This window comes from Danio rerio, chromosome 14, assembly GCF_052040795.2.
Source record: "Danio rerio strain M-AB ecotype USA chromosome 14, GRCz13ab, whole genome shotgun sequence".
Taxonomy (NCBI): Eukaryota; Metazoa; Chordata; class Actinopteri; order Cypriniformes; family Danionidae; genus Danio; species Danio rerio.
The window spans coordinates 7,749,091-7,768,471 of record NC_141034.1 but is presented as its reverse complement, the minus strand read 5'-3'; the positions used below and the strand labels follow the sequence as shown (position 1 = coordinate 7,768,471).

Below are 19,381 nucleotides of genomic sequence, written 5' to 3'. Positions count from 1 at the left end.
TATAAAAATGGGACAAACCATAGTGCATAGTGCAGAGTTGTTGTTGTTTTTTTTTTTTGTTTAATGGAGAGAAGATTTTTTCAACACATTTTTTAAACATAATAGTTTTATTAACTCATTTCTAATAACTGATTTACTTCGTCTTTGCCATGATGACAGTAAATAATATTTTACTAGATATTTTTCAAGACACTTCTATACAGCTTAAAGTGACATTTAAAGGCTTAACTAGGTTAATTAGGTTAACTAGGGAGGTTAGGGTAATTAGGCAATTTATTGTATAATGACGGTTTGTTCTGTAGACTATCGAAAAAAAAATCTAGCTTAAAGGGGCTAATAAGTTTGACCTTAAAATATATTATGAAAATAAAAACTGCTTTTATTCTAGCCAAAATAAAACAAATAATAAATAGTAAATTTTCCTAGAAGAAAAAATATTATCAGACATACTGTGAAAGTTTCCTTGCTCTGTTAAACATCATTTGGGAAATATTTAAAAAAGAAAAACAAATTCAAAAGGGGGCTAAAAATTCTGGCTTCAATATAATCTATGCTTTGCATCTTACCTTCTTGAGAGCTGTATGTTCGGTTGTATGTAATCATAAAGTTTTTAAACATGGTCAGAAGCTCCACGCTTTCCTGAAAACAGAAATTGCATGTTATGCAATTTCATATAATGTTATGAAATTGCATATAATGAAAAGCAAACACATGTTATCTTTAGCAAATATTTCACACACGTATTCATACCTTCATTGGTTTGCTGTGGGTTAGAGGTACAGCCGCAACCTTTTTGAGCTCCTTCACAACTAAGGTATGAACAAAATCAATGATAAAATGTTAAAAGCACATGTGTTAGCAAAATCCTATAGTGTCCTAAAACACAATGATGATTAAGCATATCTGTGTTTTACGCCACATCAGTGGGACGAAATAAGGCTGGCAGAACTGCCATCTGTTCAAGGCTACTGACCCGCAGGCTGGCATTTCTGTTTAAGTAGCGTGGATTTATTTTCCCAGGGAATGTCCCAAACCTCGAACAAACAAACCTCAGTCTGTGGAGAGACAGAGAACGGGGTGATCAAAAGAGAGAACAAGCATTACAAATATGTATAATCAGCATGTTATTCAAGTTTAACTCAGGCCAAAATGTGTGCTGCTGTTTTAGTAATTGTTTTAGTATATAAATGAACAAAAAACATTAATAATAATAATAATAATAATAAAAATATCAATACATTTTGTTTATAATTAACTATTCTTAAACTTAAAGTACTACAGTGTATACAAACAAAATAAGAATACAACCCCAAAAAAATCTAAATAACAAACTTGCATAAAATCACAGTAATAATTTACAAAACAAATAGTGTATTTGTAGTTAATCGGCCAGTTTGACTTCTGCCAAAATGTCTGGTGCTGTTTTTGTAATTTTGTTATTATATACAGTTGAAGTCAGAATTATAAGCCCCCCTGAATTAATAGCCCCCCTGTTTATCAACAGAGTTTAAGTATCTCAGTTTAATGGAGAGAAGATTTTTTTCAACACATTTTTTAAACATAATAGTTTTAATGACTCATTTCTGATCACTGATTTATTTTATCTTTGCCATGATGACAATAATTAATATTTGACTAGAAATTTTTCAAGACACTTTTATACAGCTTAAAGTGACATTTAAAGGCTTAACTAGGTTAATTAGGTTAACTATGCAGGTTAGGGTAATTAGGCAAGTTATTGTATAACATTGGTTTATTCTGTAGACTATCGAGAAAAAAAAATAGCTTAAAGGGGCTAATAATTTTGACCTTAAAATGTTTTTAAAAAAAATTAAAAACTGCTTTTATTCTAGCCGAAATAAAACAAATAGGATTTTCTCCAGAAGAAAAAATATTATCAGACATGCTGTGAAAATATCCTTGCTCTGTTAAACATCATTTGGGAAATATTTAAAAAAGAAAATTCAAAGGAAGTGTAATACTTTTGATTTAAACTGTAAATGAACAAAAAACATTAATAATAAAAATATTATTAATAATAATAATAATTATTATTATTATTATTATTATTATTATTATTATTATCATTATACTTTCTATTTATGATGAACTTTTCCTAAACTCAAAGTGCTAAAGTCTATACAAACAAAATAAGAATACAAGCAAAAAAAACTAAATATCAAATTTGCATGAAATCACAGTAACAATTTACAAACAAAAACCCAAAAGATGCATAAACAACATGTATTTGTAGATATGGGCCCTATGACAACATTCTTAAAGAAGAGTGGGGGAGGGGGTGTCGCGGCTGAAAGGGGAGAAGACAGGGTTGGGTGGTTTGTGGTTTGGGGCTGTCGTGAAAAAGAGTACAGAGCAGGTGGGGTTAATGGTCGGTGGTTTTGATTAAGCCCCCTAATAGTAACCATAGGGGCCCCAAAACGACGTGGGCCCTTGGAATCATCCTAACTCGGTTGGTAAATCACAAATTAAACGCTTTACTAAAAAAAATGTAATTATCATATTGGATTTTGTGGCACTGTATGGAATTATTCTGAACAAGTCAAACCTGAATGCATGCTAATAATGTACACAATGCAATCTCAACCTAAACATGCTGTCAGTTCCATCTTGAGAGTTAAAGGGATAGTTCCTCGAAAAATGAACATTTACTCAGTATTTAATAGCTCTAAAATGGTTGCAAACCTGTTTGAGATTCTTTATTATTTTGAACACTGAAGAAGATATTTTGAAGAAAGCTGAAAACTTGTAACCATTGAAGGATTATACGTTTTCAGCTTCCTTCAAAACATTTTCTTCTGTGTTCAACAGATGAATGAAAGTCAAACTGGTTTTGGAACAAGTGAAGAGTGAGTAAATAATGCCAGACTTTTCAGTTTTGGGTGAACTATCCCTTTAAGGAACGAATGTTTTTTTTTTTTTTTTTTACTTAGTTTTTATTGATTTTTTTAGGAACATAACCAGTAGGAACAAAACAAATAAAAAAAATACATATATACATAAATACACATATGCATACAAACCCATATAGGCCAATACAACACACGTATATCTACATACATACACGTATAAAAATATTAATATTAAATTAACCTCATCAAAATAAATAGATAAATAAGTAAAAAAAAAATAGATAAATTAAAAAAAAAAAAAAAAAAACACCCAGAACAAAAGTGGTTGTTGGAAGAGTTACAAAATCAAGTCATGATACGTTTGACATACATTATCACAGATTATTTACAATGACATATTCAGACCATTTTTTCCAGTACTTGGTATACTTTTTTAAGTCAAATCTTAGATTTAAAGTGAGTCTCTCCATACAGTGTATTTCCTTTACAATTCCTATCCATTGAGCCCTTGTCGGGGGGTCAGCATGCAACCATTTTCAAGTTATGGCTTTTCTGCTACTTACCAAAAGGATTTGAATTAGGTACTTGTCAATAGTTGGAAAAACTTCTGGTATTTTCCCAAGGTATAATGTTATAAATGAGTAGTCCAATTCTTCTCCAATTATCTTTTTTATTTCAGTCGCTATTTCACTCAGGAACGAATGTTTTGATGGTTTTCCCAAAGGCAGTATTTGCTGTGATCTTTCTTATGGCTTAAGCTAGGGGTGTCCAAAATGGGTCCTGGAGGGCCGGTGTCCTGAAGAGTTTAGCTCCAACCTTAATCAAACACACCTGAAGCAGCTAATCAAGCTCTTACTAGATAAACTAGGAACTTCCTGGCAGGTGTGTCGAAGCAAGTTGGAGCTAAACTCTGCAGGATACCGGCCCTCCAGGATCGAGTTTGGACACCCCTGGCTTAAGGATTAGCGTTTGCTCACCTTCTGTTTGTGAGGCTCTGGGAAGAAGTCACAGGTGTCCGCAGTGCTCAGTTCTGCAGCTTTCTTACACTGAGTGCTCCCAATCTCCACCATAATGCTGTACCGGACACCTTTCACCAGCTAGAGACAAAAAAGTGTAAAAATTTAAGGCACTCTCTTATCAAACCTCTGAGTAGGATTCAACCCTTGTTATTTAACAACACTGGTAATTAGATTCAGTAACTAAATTTTAATTATAAAATATATGTGAGGTATTGAACTACACTCACCGGCCACTTTATTAGGTACACCTGTTCAAATGCTCGTTAGCGCGAATTTCTATTAACTCAATGCATTTAGGCATGTAGACATGGTCAAGACGATCTGCTGCAGTTCAAACTGAGCATCAGAATGAGGAAGAAAGGGGATTTAGGTGACTTTGAACATTGCATGCTTGTTGGTGCCACACGGGCTAGTCTGAGTATTTCAGAAACTGCTGATCTACTGGGATTTTCACCCACAACCATCTCTATGGTTTACAGAAATTGGTCCGAAAAAGAGAAAATATTCAGTGGGTGGTAGTTATGTGGGCAAAACTGCCTTGTTGATGCCAGAGGTCAGAGGAGAATGGCCAGACTGGTTGCAGCTGACAGAAAGGCAACAGTAACTCAAATGCACTCGTTACAACTGAGGTATGCAAAAGAGCATCTCTGACCGCATAACATGTCAAACCTTGAGGCAGATGGGTTCCAGCAACAGAAGACCACACTGGGTGCCACTCCTGACAGCTAAGAACAGGAAACTGAGGCTACAGTTCACACAGGCTCACCAACATTGGACAATAGAAGATTGGAAAAACGTTGCCTGGTCTGATGAGTCTCGATGTCTGCTGCAACATTTGGATGGTAGGGTCAGAATTTGGCGTCAATAACATGAAAGCATGGATCCATCCTGCCTGTTATCAACAGTTCAGGCTGCTGGTGGTGGTGTAATCGTTTAATTGGCACATTTTGGGCCCTTTTGTACCAACTGAGCATCATGTCAACACCACAGCTTACATGAGTATTGTTGCTGACCATGTCCATCCCTTTATGACCACAGTGTACTCATCTTCTGAAGGCTACCTCCAGCAGGAAAACACACCATGTCACAGCGAATCATCTCAGACTAGTTACTTGAACATGACAATGAGTTCACTGTAATAAAATGGCCTTCACTGTCACCAGATCTCCATCCAATAGAGCACCTTTGGGATGTGGTTGAACAGAATATTCACATCATGAATGTCCAGCCGACAAATCTGCTGCAACTGCGTGATGCTATCAAGTCAATATGGACCAAAATAAGGAATATTTCCAGCACCTTGTTGAATCTATGCCATGAAGGATTAAGGCAGTTCTGAAGGCAAAAAAGGGGTCCAACCCGGTACTAGTAAGGTGTACCTAATAAAGTGGCTGGTGAGTGTATATAGATCTTTAATTGACACACTGACATTATTGTACAGAATGGCTCTTTCGACATTATACTACATATTATTTATAATATAAACTTTGTGTTGAAAATAACCAACAACGTAACTTAACAAAAATGTAAATGATCTTAATATTTAAAGTTTTTCTTTTTTATTAAACCCTGAGGTTTCTTGGCAACAATATTAAAAATATATATTTCTTTAAATTCTGAACTTCACAGAAAGACTTGAACATAGCATTAGTCTATAGGGGGTTCGTAGACAACCTTGGAAATTTGGGAAGGTTTTGCATATTAAATTTAAATTTTAAAATTGTACTCTTGTTAATCATAAAAACGATTAAAGCATACAACTAATGTCATACTTAGAGATGTCCCGATACAACATTTTAACTTCCGATACGATACCGATATTGGAGCCATCAGTCCGATACCGATTCCGATATAAATCCGATATCAGCACAAATTATGAATACTTTATTTTTACCTATTTTGTTGAGTCGAATGTATGAAAGGCCAGATCAAACTGAGAACAAGTCAGCAAAAGTAAGTATGGGAAAAAAACAACCAGTTTATTAACTATTGGTTGCATAAATGTGAACCTTTTACATAAGAATATATAAAAAGAATTAAAGAATAAATATTAAAGCTCTATCCAGACAAATTAGATAATAAATGTAATAGGTGCTCACAGACCCCATGCAACCTCACTCATATGTTCTGGTCGTGCCCTAAATTGTCTGAATTCTGGCGGTTATTTTTCAAGGCAATCTCAGATATCTTGGACATTAATCTAAACCCAAACCCTCAAATCGCTATTTTTGGAAAACCCCCAGATGATTTTCATGTCACAAACATTCAACATAATGTCATCGCCTTTTCCTCTCTTGTTGCTCGCAAAAGAATTCTTTTAATGTGGAAATCGAAACAACCACCCTCAATCAAAGTTTGGTTACACGACATCTTAAGTCTTTTGAAATTGGAGAAGATTAAGTTCTCTCCCAGAGGCTCGCCTCACAAGTTTTATATTCATTATATTTATAATTTTTAATTATTTTGATGATTTAACACCTCTGGAGTTGATTATTTAAGAAATCATTTTATGGTCGGAATTACTATTATTATTTTTTTTTTAGTCTAGCATTTTTTCTCCGGAACAGTCATGCCCTAAACTAGACGCATTGGTTTAACCTCATCACAACTAAAACCATAATAACCAAGAAGTAGGTAGCACATCATTATTGTTGATGTAACTAGCTAATGTATTTATTTTGTTTTATTTATTTATTTATTTATTTGAAAGCATTTATGTATGTATCTCAAATTGTACTATTATCAGTATTTTTGTTTTATTGTTAATATTTTATTTTTATTTTATTTATTTATTTATTTATTTTTTTTTATTGCTCTGTCTTCTGTTATATGTTTTACAAGAAACGTGGCTATGTGTTTGTATGGGTGGAATGGGTGGGGGGTTTTGGGGTTGAATGTTTACAAAAGTGTTCAAAAAAGAAAAGCAGAAATTGGACATTTGTATACAACAAATGCTTTCCACTTGTGTTCAATAAATAAAGTTTATTTTAAAAAAAAGAATAAATATTAAGACCCTGAAAAATATCTTAATTGAATAAACAAAAATACATTTTTAAAGTGCAAAATACTAATTGAAGGTCACTTTAGTTGTTCATTTTTTACCATCAGCAAAGAGTAGAAAATGCTGAGAGCAGGAACATATGAAAAAATATTGTTAATTGATCAACCGCTAAAGGTTCAGTGTCCAAAATTTCAATTTCACACACAGCTTTTTGATGAATTTTTCATCCAGTTGAGCTGAAAAATATCTTTCACACTGGGCAGCAGAAAAAAGTTATTGTTAAGTTATTAAAAATGAGCAGTATGGTTATGGATCAGAGCTATTTCATCTGTGTTTGTATCATAAAAAGATTATGGCTGTATCAATGTTTCCAAACATTATTAATTTTACAATAATATATATTGCACATATTATGTTTAACATAAAAATACTTGCAGAGGCTGGATTGAAACACACCTTTTCTCCACAGCACTTGAAATAATGTGAATTTTAAGAATAATTTTATTTATCAAAATTCATTATATTTGCATATTTGCACAGATTCCACCCTACTGCCCACATGGGAAAATTAGACAATGTAAATAAAGAGAACTGCAAACTGATGTGCAAAGCTGATACTGTTTATCAGAGCACTTTATCTTTCTGGGCTTTTTAAAGAAGAGTTAAACGTCATACTTTAAGACTCTTAATACATTAGATCACTTTCTAATAATTCATATAACTAAAAACATTTGTAACAGATTAAATCACACAAGCTGCAAAAATAACAGTAGGCTATTATATAAATAGATGTACTCCGCGTCTGCGCAAAAGGCACGCAGTGTTGTGCTGCTTAAATCCGCTCAGCAGTTACGTATGTGAGGCCTCTGCGGTTGTTTACGTCTGGTTTAATCACGTGAAAGCGGTTAAAATAACTCCTTATAATAAACTTAATGTCCAATATTATGCAAATCGTTGTTGTGTATAATGAATAATTAGATTAAATACAAATTAAACGTATCGACAAAATACTAAATGTGGTTATATATCAATTAAACTAACGTTAATCGGAAATTCTAAGGGATTATTTTTTATTTAACGTTACCTGTTTGCTGGCCGAAAGGATTTTGCTGACACGACGTATATGCATCGCGTTGGAGCCCATATTATATCGTTCCTCGGCGAACTTTACTGCTTTCATAACCCCCGGGTCAGAATCCGACAGACGGACCGGCGATCCTGGAGCTCCGATAACCGGGCGGTCCGGGCCATCTTCTAAACCCAGAACCAACCCGACCAACACCCAGCAGGCGATGACGGTGTAACCGCGGTTGAAGTACATGTTGTCGAGCTTTCAGGACAAAAAGCAGCGACGTCAGATCAGCAGAGGTTTGTGTTCAGATTATAAACTCGCAGTGTTTTGATGCTCCACACGGCACAGTGTCAGTCGGTGTGAGGCGCCCCGCATAAAGATGGACGCCCTGAAAGACGCAGTTATGATGATGGTGCCCCGCATAAAGATGGAGGACTGATGCACCTCAGGCTGTGTGTTGATATTTAACGACTAGCAGCTTTAACATTCATTTATTGAAACGTACTTCATCTTATTACATTATTCGTGTCACTATGCATTAATTGTGCTTATTATTAGTTTGGTACTAGTGACGTTATATATTTATCTCTATTACAATAATATTTTACTATTGACACAGTACAGTTCAATACAAAAAAAATATTAGTAAAAAATATTTATGTAGCTACTATGTAATAAATGTGTAATAGCAGGCTATATTTTTAATAAGCTACAATGTTTAGGATGGATGGATAGATGGATGGATGGATGGATGGATGGATAGATAGATAGATAGATAGATAGATAGATAGATAGATAGATAGATAGATAGATAGATAGATAGATAGATAGATAGATAGATAGATAGATAGATAGAAACAGCTATTTTATTCAATTTAAGCTATCTCTACTAGTGTGTATTAATTAAGCACTGTTGTAGGGCCTGCAAATATCTAAAAAAAAAGAGAGAGAGAGAGAGTAAATAATGAGTCTAATGAGTACTAGAATATTTAAAATATGTAACAACTGGAAAACCCTATGTTGATATCTCAGTGACAGATGTGCATAAAAGTTAATGGCAAAATTTTGAACTTAGTCTTTTTTAATAACAGAATAGTAACCGCTGTAAAAACATACAGTTAAATTTACCAGATGCAATTAACAAATTAATTAAAGTGATTAGTCATACGTGCCATTTCTTCTATGTTGAGATTTTACATAACACGAAAGCCGAATAGTGTTTTGTCTATTTATGGATTATTAAAATACGACAATATTCTTATCTCAGTTGTAAGAGCAACAAACAATAACTTGACTTATAGTTGAATATTTGGAAAAGTGGCAGAAGGTAGATAAATAATCTGTTGAACGGCATCCCAATCATCACAAATACTGCAGAAGACCTATTGGAACCCGCATGGACCCAAGATTCTCACAGAAATCAGTCAAGTGCTGCAGGATTGGCCAGTCCAGCCAACAGATATGAACATTATTGAGCATGTCTGGGGTAAGATGAAGGAGGCATTAAAAATGAATCCAAAGAATCTTGATGAACTCTGGGAGTCCTGCAAGAATGCTTTCTTTGCCATTCCAGATGGTCATTGCAGAGATGTATGGATGCAGTCCTCCAAGCTCATGGAGTCATACACAATATTCTTTTTCCACTGCACCATGACTTTATATTCTGTACTGTACATTATTTCTGTGACAAGACTTTTGTCTAAGCAAAGTCAGACCTTACTGTCCTAATTAAATAGTTTAAAATCAAGGCATGATCATATTTTATTTTAGTAAAATAAGCATAATCCAGAGGCCTTTGCCTTTCATATAAGCCACTTCTGATGACAAATGATAAACTAAAAGTCAAGGTATTAATTGTTATTCCTAAAACTTAGATAGGCGACAAGACTTTTCTCCATGCAACATAAGACCAGGGTCACAAATAAATGCATATATATATATATATATATATATATATATATATATATATATATATATATATATATATATATATATATATATATATATAATAAGTCATTAATATGTAGTTAACAGAAAAAAAGTTGTTACTTTATTATCTAAAATGAAATGAGCAAATTTCCAGCTCCCATCACTCTGCCTCTCTTAAAGTTGAATAGTTAAAATGTAGTGTTATTTTAATGTGGTTTTTCTCGAGACTTATATAAAGAGAGGTTTGTTTGGTGTCTAGAGTTCTGTTATGCTAGAATTTAAAAGGGTTTCTGGTATGTCTGCATTTTTGGAGGTTTCAATTCATTGTGCTATAGAGTAGAGCTTGTGGTTGGGCTGACCGACTCTTGACCCAAACCCATTAGGACTGTGCGTTTCTTTATTGGCTTGAGTTCCTTTAAGTTGTTGTCTTTTATTAGTACCCACTACTGAAGTAAGTGCCACTGTCTAGTAGTAGCCTATGTAATGCAGGGAATCGATTAAAAGTCTAATAGTACTTACTGTGAAAGAGAGAGTCTCTAAAAATAAGCACGGAAATAGAAACTAGTACATTAAGTTGAAGCTTATACCCAACGCACGATGTCTGCGATGTCTGTATAACGTTGCATTTTTTCAAAGGTAGAACAAAGTAGAAATGTAAGACGTGAGAGGGCTGTAGCAATGTTGTCGTGTGACATTCAGCAACCATGAAACAATGTTCTTATTAGATGTAATAATGCTTTTTTTCTGGCAGTTTATTAACACTGAAAAAATTAAATTCTATTACTGAAGTATGTATTGGTGTAGAATTGTTTTTATTTTAGTAATTTTAATCACCAAAGTTTTTAGATAAAATTTCTTACCCATTTTGGGTTACTTTCAACCCAGCAGTGTAGTTATTTTTTACCAATAGTTGGGTTAAAATCACAACCCAGCATGCTGGGTTAGACGTGGAACCCAACTTGTTGGGTCAAATTAACCCAGTGTGGTGTTTGTCCCTATTTTACCCAGCGCTGGGTTACCAAAATAAAGCAAATTGGGTTGTTTTCAACTTAGCATTTTTTAGAGTGTACAATACATGACAAGCAGTAATAATTTTCCAGTATTGCTTAACATTAAATATTGTTCATATTGTTCAATATTGTTGTATTTTTAATTTTTAATTTAACAACTGCATGTGTAAGCTTTAAAACCTAAAAATGCCACACAAATGAATACAATCAAACTTTTTAATTAAATATTTCACAACATTTAATACATACAGGTCAGATCTATGTATATGCAAACAGTATAAAATAAAGTTTAGATCATATTAAATAATTAACTATATATAATTAAACTCAAAGGGTAGGCTAAATTAAAATGTAAATTGAGAAGGTAAACAAACAAGAGAAGTAAACAAGAAAGCATTAAAATATAAATTAATTAATTAATGAATTAAAATGAAGACACTGCATTGTCTATACAACAAGTATACTATACTAATACTACAAGTATACTATAATAATATATGGTATTCTAATAGTCATCATCCAAACATAATAAACCAGTGCCTTTATCACCACTAGATGGTGTAAAATCTCACAAAAAAATGTAAAAGATGTTTATATTAGATCTTTACTGTCATCTGCTGGCCGTTGAGTAAATGCTCGCTTTAATGGCTGTTTCCGGTGTTCCGGTAGAGACGTGTAATTTCAGCGACAACATTTGGAAATGAATATAAATATAGTTTCCGTACTTGTAACTAACTCAAGTTAAACGGTTGTTAGTTGTTTATAGGTTTAAAAATTATATCAAGCAACAGCAGTTGATGGTTGTTTTGGTGAATTATTCATAGGCTACAATCACGACTAGTGTGTAAAAATGGATTGTGAAACTCGAGGAAGAGGAAGAAGAGGACGCGGAAACCGAAATGAAGAGGTGGGAGAAACTTTCGCTTCACTTGTTATGGATACTCCTTTTAATTTACTGTATTAAACATGGTAATTATCAGTGTTTGCCAAAATTAATTGACATGGATTTTTTTTAAACAATTTTGGAAATTTTGTAGAATGTTAGACATTTTTTATTTTATCCCTTGCGAAAAATAACAATTAAACTCACATTAAAAATAATATAATACATTAAATAAATTACTATGGTGTTTCTGAACCAAACTATAGTAATGTGATTCAGATATAGTATTTACAGCATACTACAACATACTAATACCAAAGTGTAATAAATGCTATGTAAAAAGTGTATAAACTGTAATAAATACTGTAGTATACTTCAGTTTTTACTTTAGTAAACTGGTGTATTGTGGTATATACTATGCAATACTATATAATTTAGTTGCTGAAAACAACAGTATTTGTTTATATTACTATAGTTATAGAATTACCACAACAGATTATTTACTTAGTGTGTCATTGGCCCATGAATATCCCCTGCTTGTTTTCAAACTATTTCATAACTATAACAAAAGGCATTTCAGTCATATATTAATGTTAAAACTGCTGTCATTACATTATTTATCAATATGTGGACCTTTTTGGATTCTCGAAGGTTATGGAAATTAAAGAGATAAAACTGGAAATACGTTAGGCCCATTGTTATTGGTTACATCTCTCAAAATGGTCTGTGCTAGTACAAAAAAAATCCTTCAACATGTTCTTTATGTCAGAACCTTTTGTCTGTGAAGCATGTTTTGTTATACTGTGTCATTTTAGCTTTTTATTCAGTTAATTCCTTTGAAGACATTTTAAACAGATTTAAAGATAGTTCACCAAAAAAAAAAATTTCCTCACTGTTTACTCGCACTTAAGTGGTTTTAAATTTCTTCACCCAAAAATGCAGATTCTGTCAACATTTACTCATCTTCCACCTGTTTAATTTTAGATATACACTCACCGGCCACTTATTAGGTACACCTTACCAGTACCGGGTTGGACCCCCTTTTGCCTTCAAAACTGCCTTAATCCTTCGAGGCATAGATTCAACAAGGTATTGGAAATATTCCTCAGAGATTTTCTGATCCATATTGACATGATAGCATCACGCAGTTGCTGCAAATTTGTCGGCTGCACATCCATGATGTGAATCTTTCATTCCACCACATTCCAAAGGTGCTCTGTTGGTATGAGATCTGGTGACTGTGGAGGCCATTTCAGTACAGTGAACTCATTGTCATTTTCAAGAAACCAGTGTGAGATGATTCATGCTTTATGACATGGCATGTTATCCTGCTGAAAGTAGCCACCAGAAGTTGGGTACACTGTGGTCATAAATGGATGGACATGGTCAGCAACAATACTCGGGTAGGCTGTAGCGTTGACAGGATTCTCAGTTTGTAATAATGTGCCCAAAGTGTGCCAAGAAAATATCCCCCACCTCATTACACTACCACCACCGTTGTTAGGCAGGTTGGATCCATGCTTTTATGTTGTTAGTACCGAATTCTGACCCTAACATCCGAATGTCACATCAGAAATCGTCAGACCGGGCAATTCTGTGCAATTTTTGTGAGCCTGTGTGAACTGTAGTCTGGCCATTCTCCTCTTACCTCAGGCATCAACAAGGCATTTGCACCCACAGATCTCCCACTCAACTAGATATTTTCTCTTTTTCAGACTATTCTCTGTAAACTCTAGAGATGGTTGTGCGTGAAAATCCCAATAGATCAGCACTTTCTGAAATACTGCCCGTCTGGCACCAACAACCATGCCACATTCAAAGTCACTTAAATCACCTTTCTTCCCCATTCTGATGCTGGGTTTGAACTGCAGCAGATCATCTTGACCAGGTCTACAAGCCTAAATGCATTGAGTTGCTGCTATGTGATTGGCTGATTAGAAATTTGCGTTAACGAGCAGTTGGACTGGTGTACCTAATAAAGTGGCAGCTGAGTGTATACAAGATATACATTTGTATTCTCACAATAAAAGTCAATGGCTATATTATTTCAACATTCGTCAGAATATTTCGTTTAGTATTTAACAGGAGAAAGAATTTCACAAACGTTTAGAACCACGGCTTAATGAGTAAATGTTCAAACATTTTCATTTTTGCCTGAACTATCCCTTTAAGTTTCTGATTTGTTGGTCTTTCAGAGCAGAGATGTCCGTCTGTCTAAATCTCTGTCTTATGTGTTACGCCACGGTGCCAGTAAGATGGGTCTTCAGATGAACTCGGGTAGGAGATGAAATCCACAAACCATATGATTCAAAACACCCTGTCTGCCTAAAGTAATGTTGATTAGATCTTCTACGATGAGAACACAAAAGATAACAATTCATTCATAAGGTTTCATTTCTCCTGGCGCATGTTTTGATCTAGTGTTTAATCATCTCTGTTGTCTGCAATTCTTGTCTGCAGATGGCTTTGTATTTGTGGAGGAACTACTCGCTCATCAGCAGTTTCGCTCATTTTCAGTGGATGATGTGGAGCGAGTCGTAGCCTCCAATGACAAACAGCGATTCAAGCTGTGCAAACACCCTGAGGATGATCGTCTGCAGATACGAGCCAATCAGGGTCACTCAGTACAGGTCAGCGTGGTTCAAAGCTCATGCAAACTCTGCAGGGTTTCGTTTAATAAGCTTCATTCACTGTTCTGCACAACTGTGCAAATGCAGTTATTATTTTGTTGTCGAACATCAAATACTTCAGCTGTAAAAAATACTTTCAAAAAGACTTCAACTGTATATTAGAATTAAAAAAGAAAACATACACGGTTGTTTAATTACCTTATCCATGAGTATGACTCTTCTAGGTTACAGATCTAGAATTGCGAGAGATATCCCAAGATGATCAGGATTATCCGAGAGAAGCTGTTCACGGCTCATACATGAAGCACTGGCCCTCCATCCGCAGTCAGGGCCTCAGCAGAATGAACAGAACTCACATACACCTGGCTCCTGGACTGCCTGGAGAGGGCAGAGTCATCAGCGGTGAGAGACGTTATCACCTTTACCTTTATTCCATTTGATTTAACTTGATCTTATTCTATAACTATGCAGAGGATCTATATACAGCACTCAGTTTTTCTACATAAACGGTAATAATTAATATATATGTATACATTAAAGGGCACATAGTTTACCCCTTTTTATGATTAAATAATAATATTATGTTTTTTCTGAGTGTGCCAGTTTAGGCTCAGTTCAACACACAGTTCAGATGATTTTATTATAGTGTGTTCAAAAGTGTCATGTTGGGGGCGTTTACAAAGTTTGCTGTTTTAGGGGCGTGTTGCTTCATAGTTTCGGCTTCCCGCCCAATGTAACAAGGGGGCGGAGCCAAGAGCTCCCACGCTCTGTGTTTGCAACAGACAGGCTGACAGACAGAGAGCTTTATTTTGACTGTCCATGCGCAGAGCGCAAAACGCAGGGCGCAAACGCTTTCAGGGCGTGTCAGGACGCCTTTTTGCTAATTTAAGGACGGGAAATCTGCCTTGCGCCAAGGCGCATGGTCTAAAAGGGTTGAGTTTATTTTCTCAATGAGTTATAGGTGTGTTTTGAGAATAAACCAATTAGAGTCTCATCTCCCATTCCCTTTAAGAGCCAGCTGCGTCGCGCCAAGAGCGCATTCACTATTTACAGGACACAAAGTAAGTCTAAGTGGAAAAAATGAGCATTTCACAAGCAAACAGTTGACAGTTTATTAACAGAAAACTGTTAAACAGAGCATCTACTGCGTGAGAATGAGAGATAAATGATCTACTTTCACATTCGCTCTTGGATAGGGAAACCTTTACGCACAGACATCAATTAGCCTATAAATAATTAATTTAGTTTGTTAAGCGCAAAGATTTGTTTCAAAACTATTTCTAAATTCAGTTCTAATTTCTAGCAAACGAATAAATGAACAATAATAACCAAGAGTGGTCAAAATACTGAGTTATTTCCAAATACACCTGCCAAGCCCCATATGGTCTTAAACCTGACAGGTGGGCTAATCTAAGCTTGTTTTTAATAAAACAAATATAAATATGGATATAATAAATAATACTGCTAATAATAATAACATTATACAAAAGCAAATTGTTATGAATGAACTGAAAAAGCCTCCTGAGATGAAGAAGACATAAAAGCAGTGATTTTTCATATTTATGTAGGCTAGAAAATAATATGTTTTGTAATATTTTAATCCTTTATATTTATATTCTATATCTATTCTTATTATATCCTATATACATCCTTAATATTTACATTTTTTCATATGTAAAGATATTTGCCTATTGTTCTCTTGTGTGTATTAAGCAGTGCGTAAGCGAAGCGTAACTCTGCGCTGGAGTTTAGACCGGGTTAGTTTTGGTGTAATGAAAAATCTATTATAGTTTCTCAAAATAGCGACGCGCCAGCGGTCCACCTCAGAACGGCTCCCTTTTTAGACCAGAACGCCTATGGGCGCACAAATGAGCGCTAATGCATTTGCTTTTTAAACAGCGCAGCGCAACGACTCAAAACCACTCTTGCGCCAAGCTGAAACTACCAAAAGACTATTGCGCTGCGTCTTGCGCCACACTGCGCCGGGTGTATGATAGGGCCCAGAGAGAGAGAGCTAAGCTAAGCTGAGCTAGGATGAGCATTCAGCCGTACATGTACGAGTCGGACACAGACCAAGCAGAGTACAAAATCATTTGTGTCTTTGTATAGTCTTGGTGTTCAAGTGCCGAGCTTGTACACTGAGACTAATAACCACACACACTGAATTAACTTTGACTGAGGCACCGAATGCGCCGCGACATGGCACACTTGACACTCAGTGACACTGCAGAAACATGAAGTGCCCTGAATCGTCGCGCCACGTATTCCAGAACTCCAAACAAAAGCCTCCACCAGGGCAAAGACAACGGCGCAGAGCCGCTGACCCGAAGCGAACTCACGCCCAGAACTCCTAAATGCACGGCGCCGCACCAGACAAAAGGTACAAGCAATAATTCCGATTACAGCGATAATGTGGAGAATATTGATCTTGTGTTGAGCCCACACGCTGAAAATGGCGGACGTGCAACAAGAAACTGAGGATATGATCCTGACACAAGGCTGTCAATCAATATTGGTGGGCGGGGGGACCGCTCTCCTACGTTAAGTTGTGGTCAGTCTGAAAACCGCTCCTATTGGTCCACCGTTTTTTTGTTGTTAAATTGAAAAAAAGGACTGTGTGTGTTTATATCATGCCAATATGACGGTCTATACACTATACTTGCACACATGTCTGTCCAAACAGCTTGAAAAGTAGATTTTTCACCATATGTGCCCTTTAAGGTAACTACAAATAAGTAGGTAAAGCAAATATCTGTTTTATTATTACTATTCTGTTAGGAGTATTCCCCAATACGTGCAATGTTTTCCCCCCCTTACTCATTTGCATCCCTGGAATATTTTAGAAAATCTAATTCTTCTCATGTTATTTATTATTGAAAATTGCCTCTATTCTGTTTCTAGGTATGCGACAGAGTTGTGATCTAGCTGTGTATATTGATGTCACGAAAGCAATGTCAGGTATTAATCATATTAAAACCAGTGAAGAGTTTAATATTATAGCGCAGAAGGCATAATAATCATTCTTCTCTCTGGTTGGTGTTCAGATGGGATTAAGTTCTTCTGGTCAGAGAACGGTGTGCTGTTGACTCCTGGAGATGCAGCTGGGATTTTAGCACCGTGCTATTTTTCACGAGCACAGAGACTAAAACCGTTACGTAAGTCACTTAAAATTGTGCTACAAACTTAAGACAGTTCCTATTGATTCAACTTATTTCCTGTTAAGTTCAATTCTATATTAGTTTTTTCCACTTATAATACATTTATTTGGTATTTTATAGAACAGATCATTCGATTTGAAGAGATTAAGGAACTTCTTTAAGGAATAATGCTTTTGTTTTGTTTTTTCAGCTTGTGACATTGAACTGCATTAGCTGTTGGAGAGGATCTCCTTCTGACTGGACGTTTTTCTGACCATGAACTATAAAAAAAGCTTTCAAAAGAGGAAGATTTGTTTCTTAAAGATATATCTTTTAAATGAATGCAATGACCCTGTTTATTATACTCCAATGTTAATAGATAGAAATAATACTGTCCTCCACAAATCCCTTAACAAGCACAGAATTGTTCAGAATTACCTTTAAAGAGATGCACTCAAAAATGATTGTTGCTGCTTGTTCAAACTACTTTTTTAAAATAAGCCAAATATCAACATAATTCTTGAGTTGTGTTTTTTTTTTTTTTGGGGGGGGAGAACTTAAAAGTTTTATGTTCAATCCACTTAAATTTATAAGAACCATTAAGTTAACTTAATCATTTTGTTTTGTACAACATGAAGGATGTTTTTTTTTGTCTTTAATCACAAAAATGAAAATTTACTCACTATTTACTAACACTCAAGTGGTTTCAAACCTTCATCAAGTTTTTTTTTGTAATCTGAACAAGACAATAATATATTGAAGGTGTTTACATGAGTTGTTTTGTGAATGTTCCTTTCATATGTTTTACATGTTATAGCACTTAATTCGATTAATGTCATAGTGTTACCACGCTATCCACGTTTCCTCTGGAGTTTCATGCAATTTCAGCTGTTTCATTTTTAATTTGTCGACTTTAACTGTGGTTTGGCACTTTCACTTTCATTCAGGAGAATTTCATGCATGCCCCCGTGAAAAAAACAAGATATTGGATGCGAGTATGAACTGCTGGAAGAGTGTTGTTTTAATGAAATTTGATACCGCATGCCCCCCTTTGAATTTTTTTTATTTTTTAAATATTTCCCAAATTATGTTTAACAGAGCAAGGACATTTTTACAGCATGTCTGATAATATTTTTTCTTCTGGATAAAGTCTTATTTGTTTTATTTCGGCTAGAATAAAAGCAGTTTTTAATTTTTTTTTAAACATTTTAAGGACAAAATTATTAGCCCCTTTAAGCTATATATTTTTTCAATAGTCTACAGTACAAATCATCATTATACAATAACTTGCCTAATTACCCTAACCTGCCTAGTTAACCTAATTAACCTAGTTAAGCCTTTAAATGTCACTTTAAGCTGTATAGAAGTGTCTTGAAAAATATCTAGTAAAATATTATGTACTGTCATCATGGCAAAGACAAAATAAATCACTTATTAGAAATAAGTTATTAAAACTATTATGATAAAAAATGTGCTGAAAAAAATCTCTTTGTTAAACAGAAATTGAGGGAAAAAATAAACAGGGGGCTAATAATTCAGGGGGGCTAATAATTCTGACTTCAACTGTACATACTGTATAATGGATGGCTGCATATCTGAAAGATTGCTTGGCATTTTGTATACAAATTGTCGAGTGACCTTCTTTTATTTCTGAGCCACGGCATATTTGTCAAAAAATAGAATATCTAAATACACACACCCAAAGATAGCTATGTGTCATGTTTCTGCGGGGGGATTTCTGCAACCAAGTTTATGTACAGTGCACTAGATAAAGACAAAAAACAGACCTTGTATTTTCATGTCTCATTATATGTACTACACTTGTTTGAA

At 34.8% G+C, this 19,381-nt stretch overlaps 2 protein-coding genes across 6 annotated transcripts in view; one reads left to right on the top strand and one right to left on the bottom strand.

Moving 5' to 3' along the window:
- ctsf (cathepsin F) overlaps positions 1-8,337 on the bottom strand; it is a 23,651-nt gene extending 15,314 nt beyond the window's left edge. For all 3 annotated transcript variants that reach the window (XR_015506853.1, XR_015506854.1, NM_001077568.2), the window contains exons 1-5: positions 7,975-8,337; positions 3,848-3,967; positions 974-1,055; positions 751-809; positions 567-639 (exon numbers count right to left, since the gene is read on the bottom strand). Coding sequence is in view for 1 of the 3 variants with exons in the window: in NM_001077568.2 (NP_001071036.2) it covers positions 567-639; positions 751-809; positions 974-1,055; positions 3,848-3,967; positions 7,975-8,211 (571 nt within the window). In the remaining 2 variants the exon portion in view is untranslated. The remainder of the gene's footprint in view (positions 1-566; positions 640-750; positions 810-973; positions 1,056-3,847; positions 3,968-7,974) is intronic.
- trpt1 (tRNA phosphotransferase 1) lies at positions 7,725-19,381 on the top strand. Of its 3 annotated transcripts, XM_087280444.1 has the most exons (10): positions 7,725-8,258; positions 11,726-11,808; positions 12,769-12,873; positions 12,996-13,187; positions 13,980-14,061; positions 14,245-14,414; positions 14,639-14,816; positions 17,316-17,372; positions 17,459-17,569; positions 17,763-19,381. In XM_087280444.1, the coding sequence occupies exons 4-10, from the start codon at positions 13,095-13,097 to the stop codon at positions 17,783-17,785; spliced, it is 714 nt and encodes a 237-aa protein (XP_087136570.1). In that variant the 5' UTR covers positions 7,725-8,258; positions 11,726-11,808; positions 12,769-12,873; positions 12,996-13,094; the 3' UTR covers positions 17,786-19,381.

Bases quoted from the DNA above. Each gene is read 5' to 3' on its own strand.
- trpt1 (XM_087280444.1), top strand. From the start codon at position 13,095: ATGACATGGCATGTTATCCTGCTGAAAGTAGCCACCAGAAGTTGGGTA. The intron at 14,062-14,244 runs GTAGGAGATGAA...TCTTGTCTGCAG, and splicing joins GGGTCTTCAGATGAACTCGG to ATGGCTTTGTATTTGTGGAG. The intron at 14,415-14,638 runs GTCAGCGTGGTT...TGACTCTTCTAG, and splicing joins ATCAGGGTCACTCAGTACAG to GTTACAGATCTAGAATTGCG.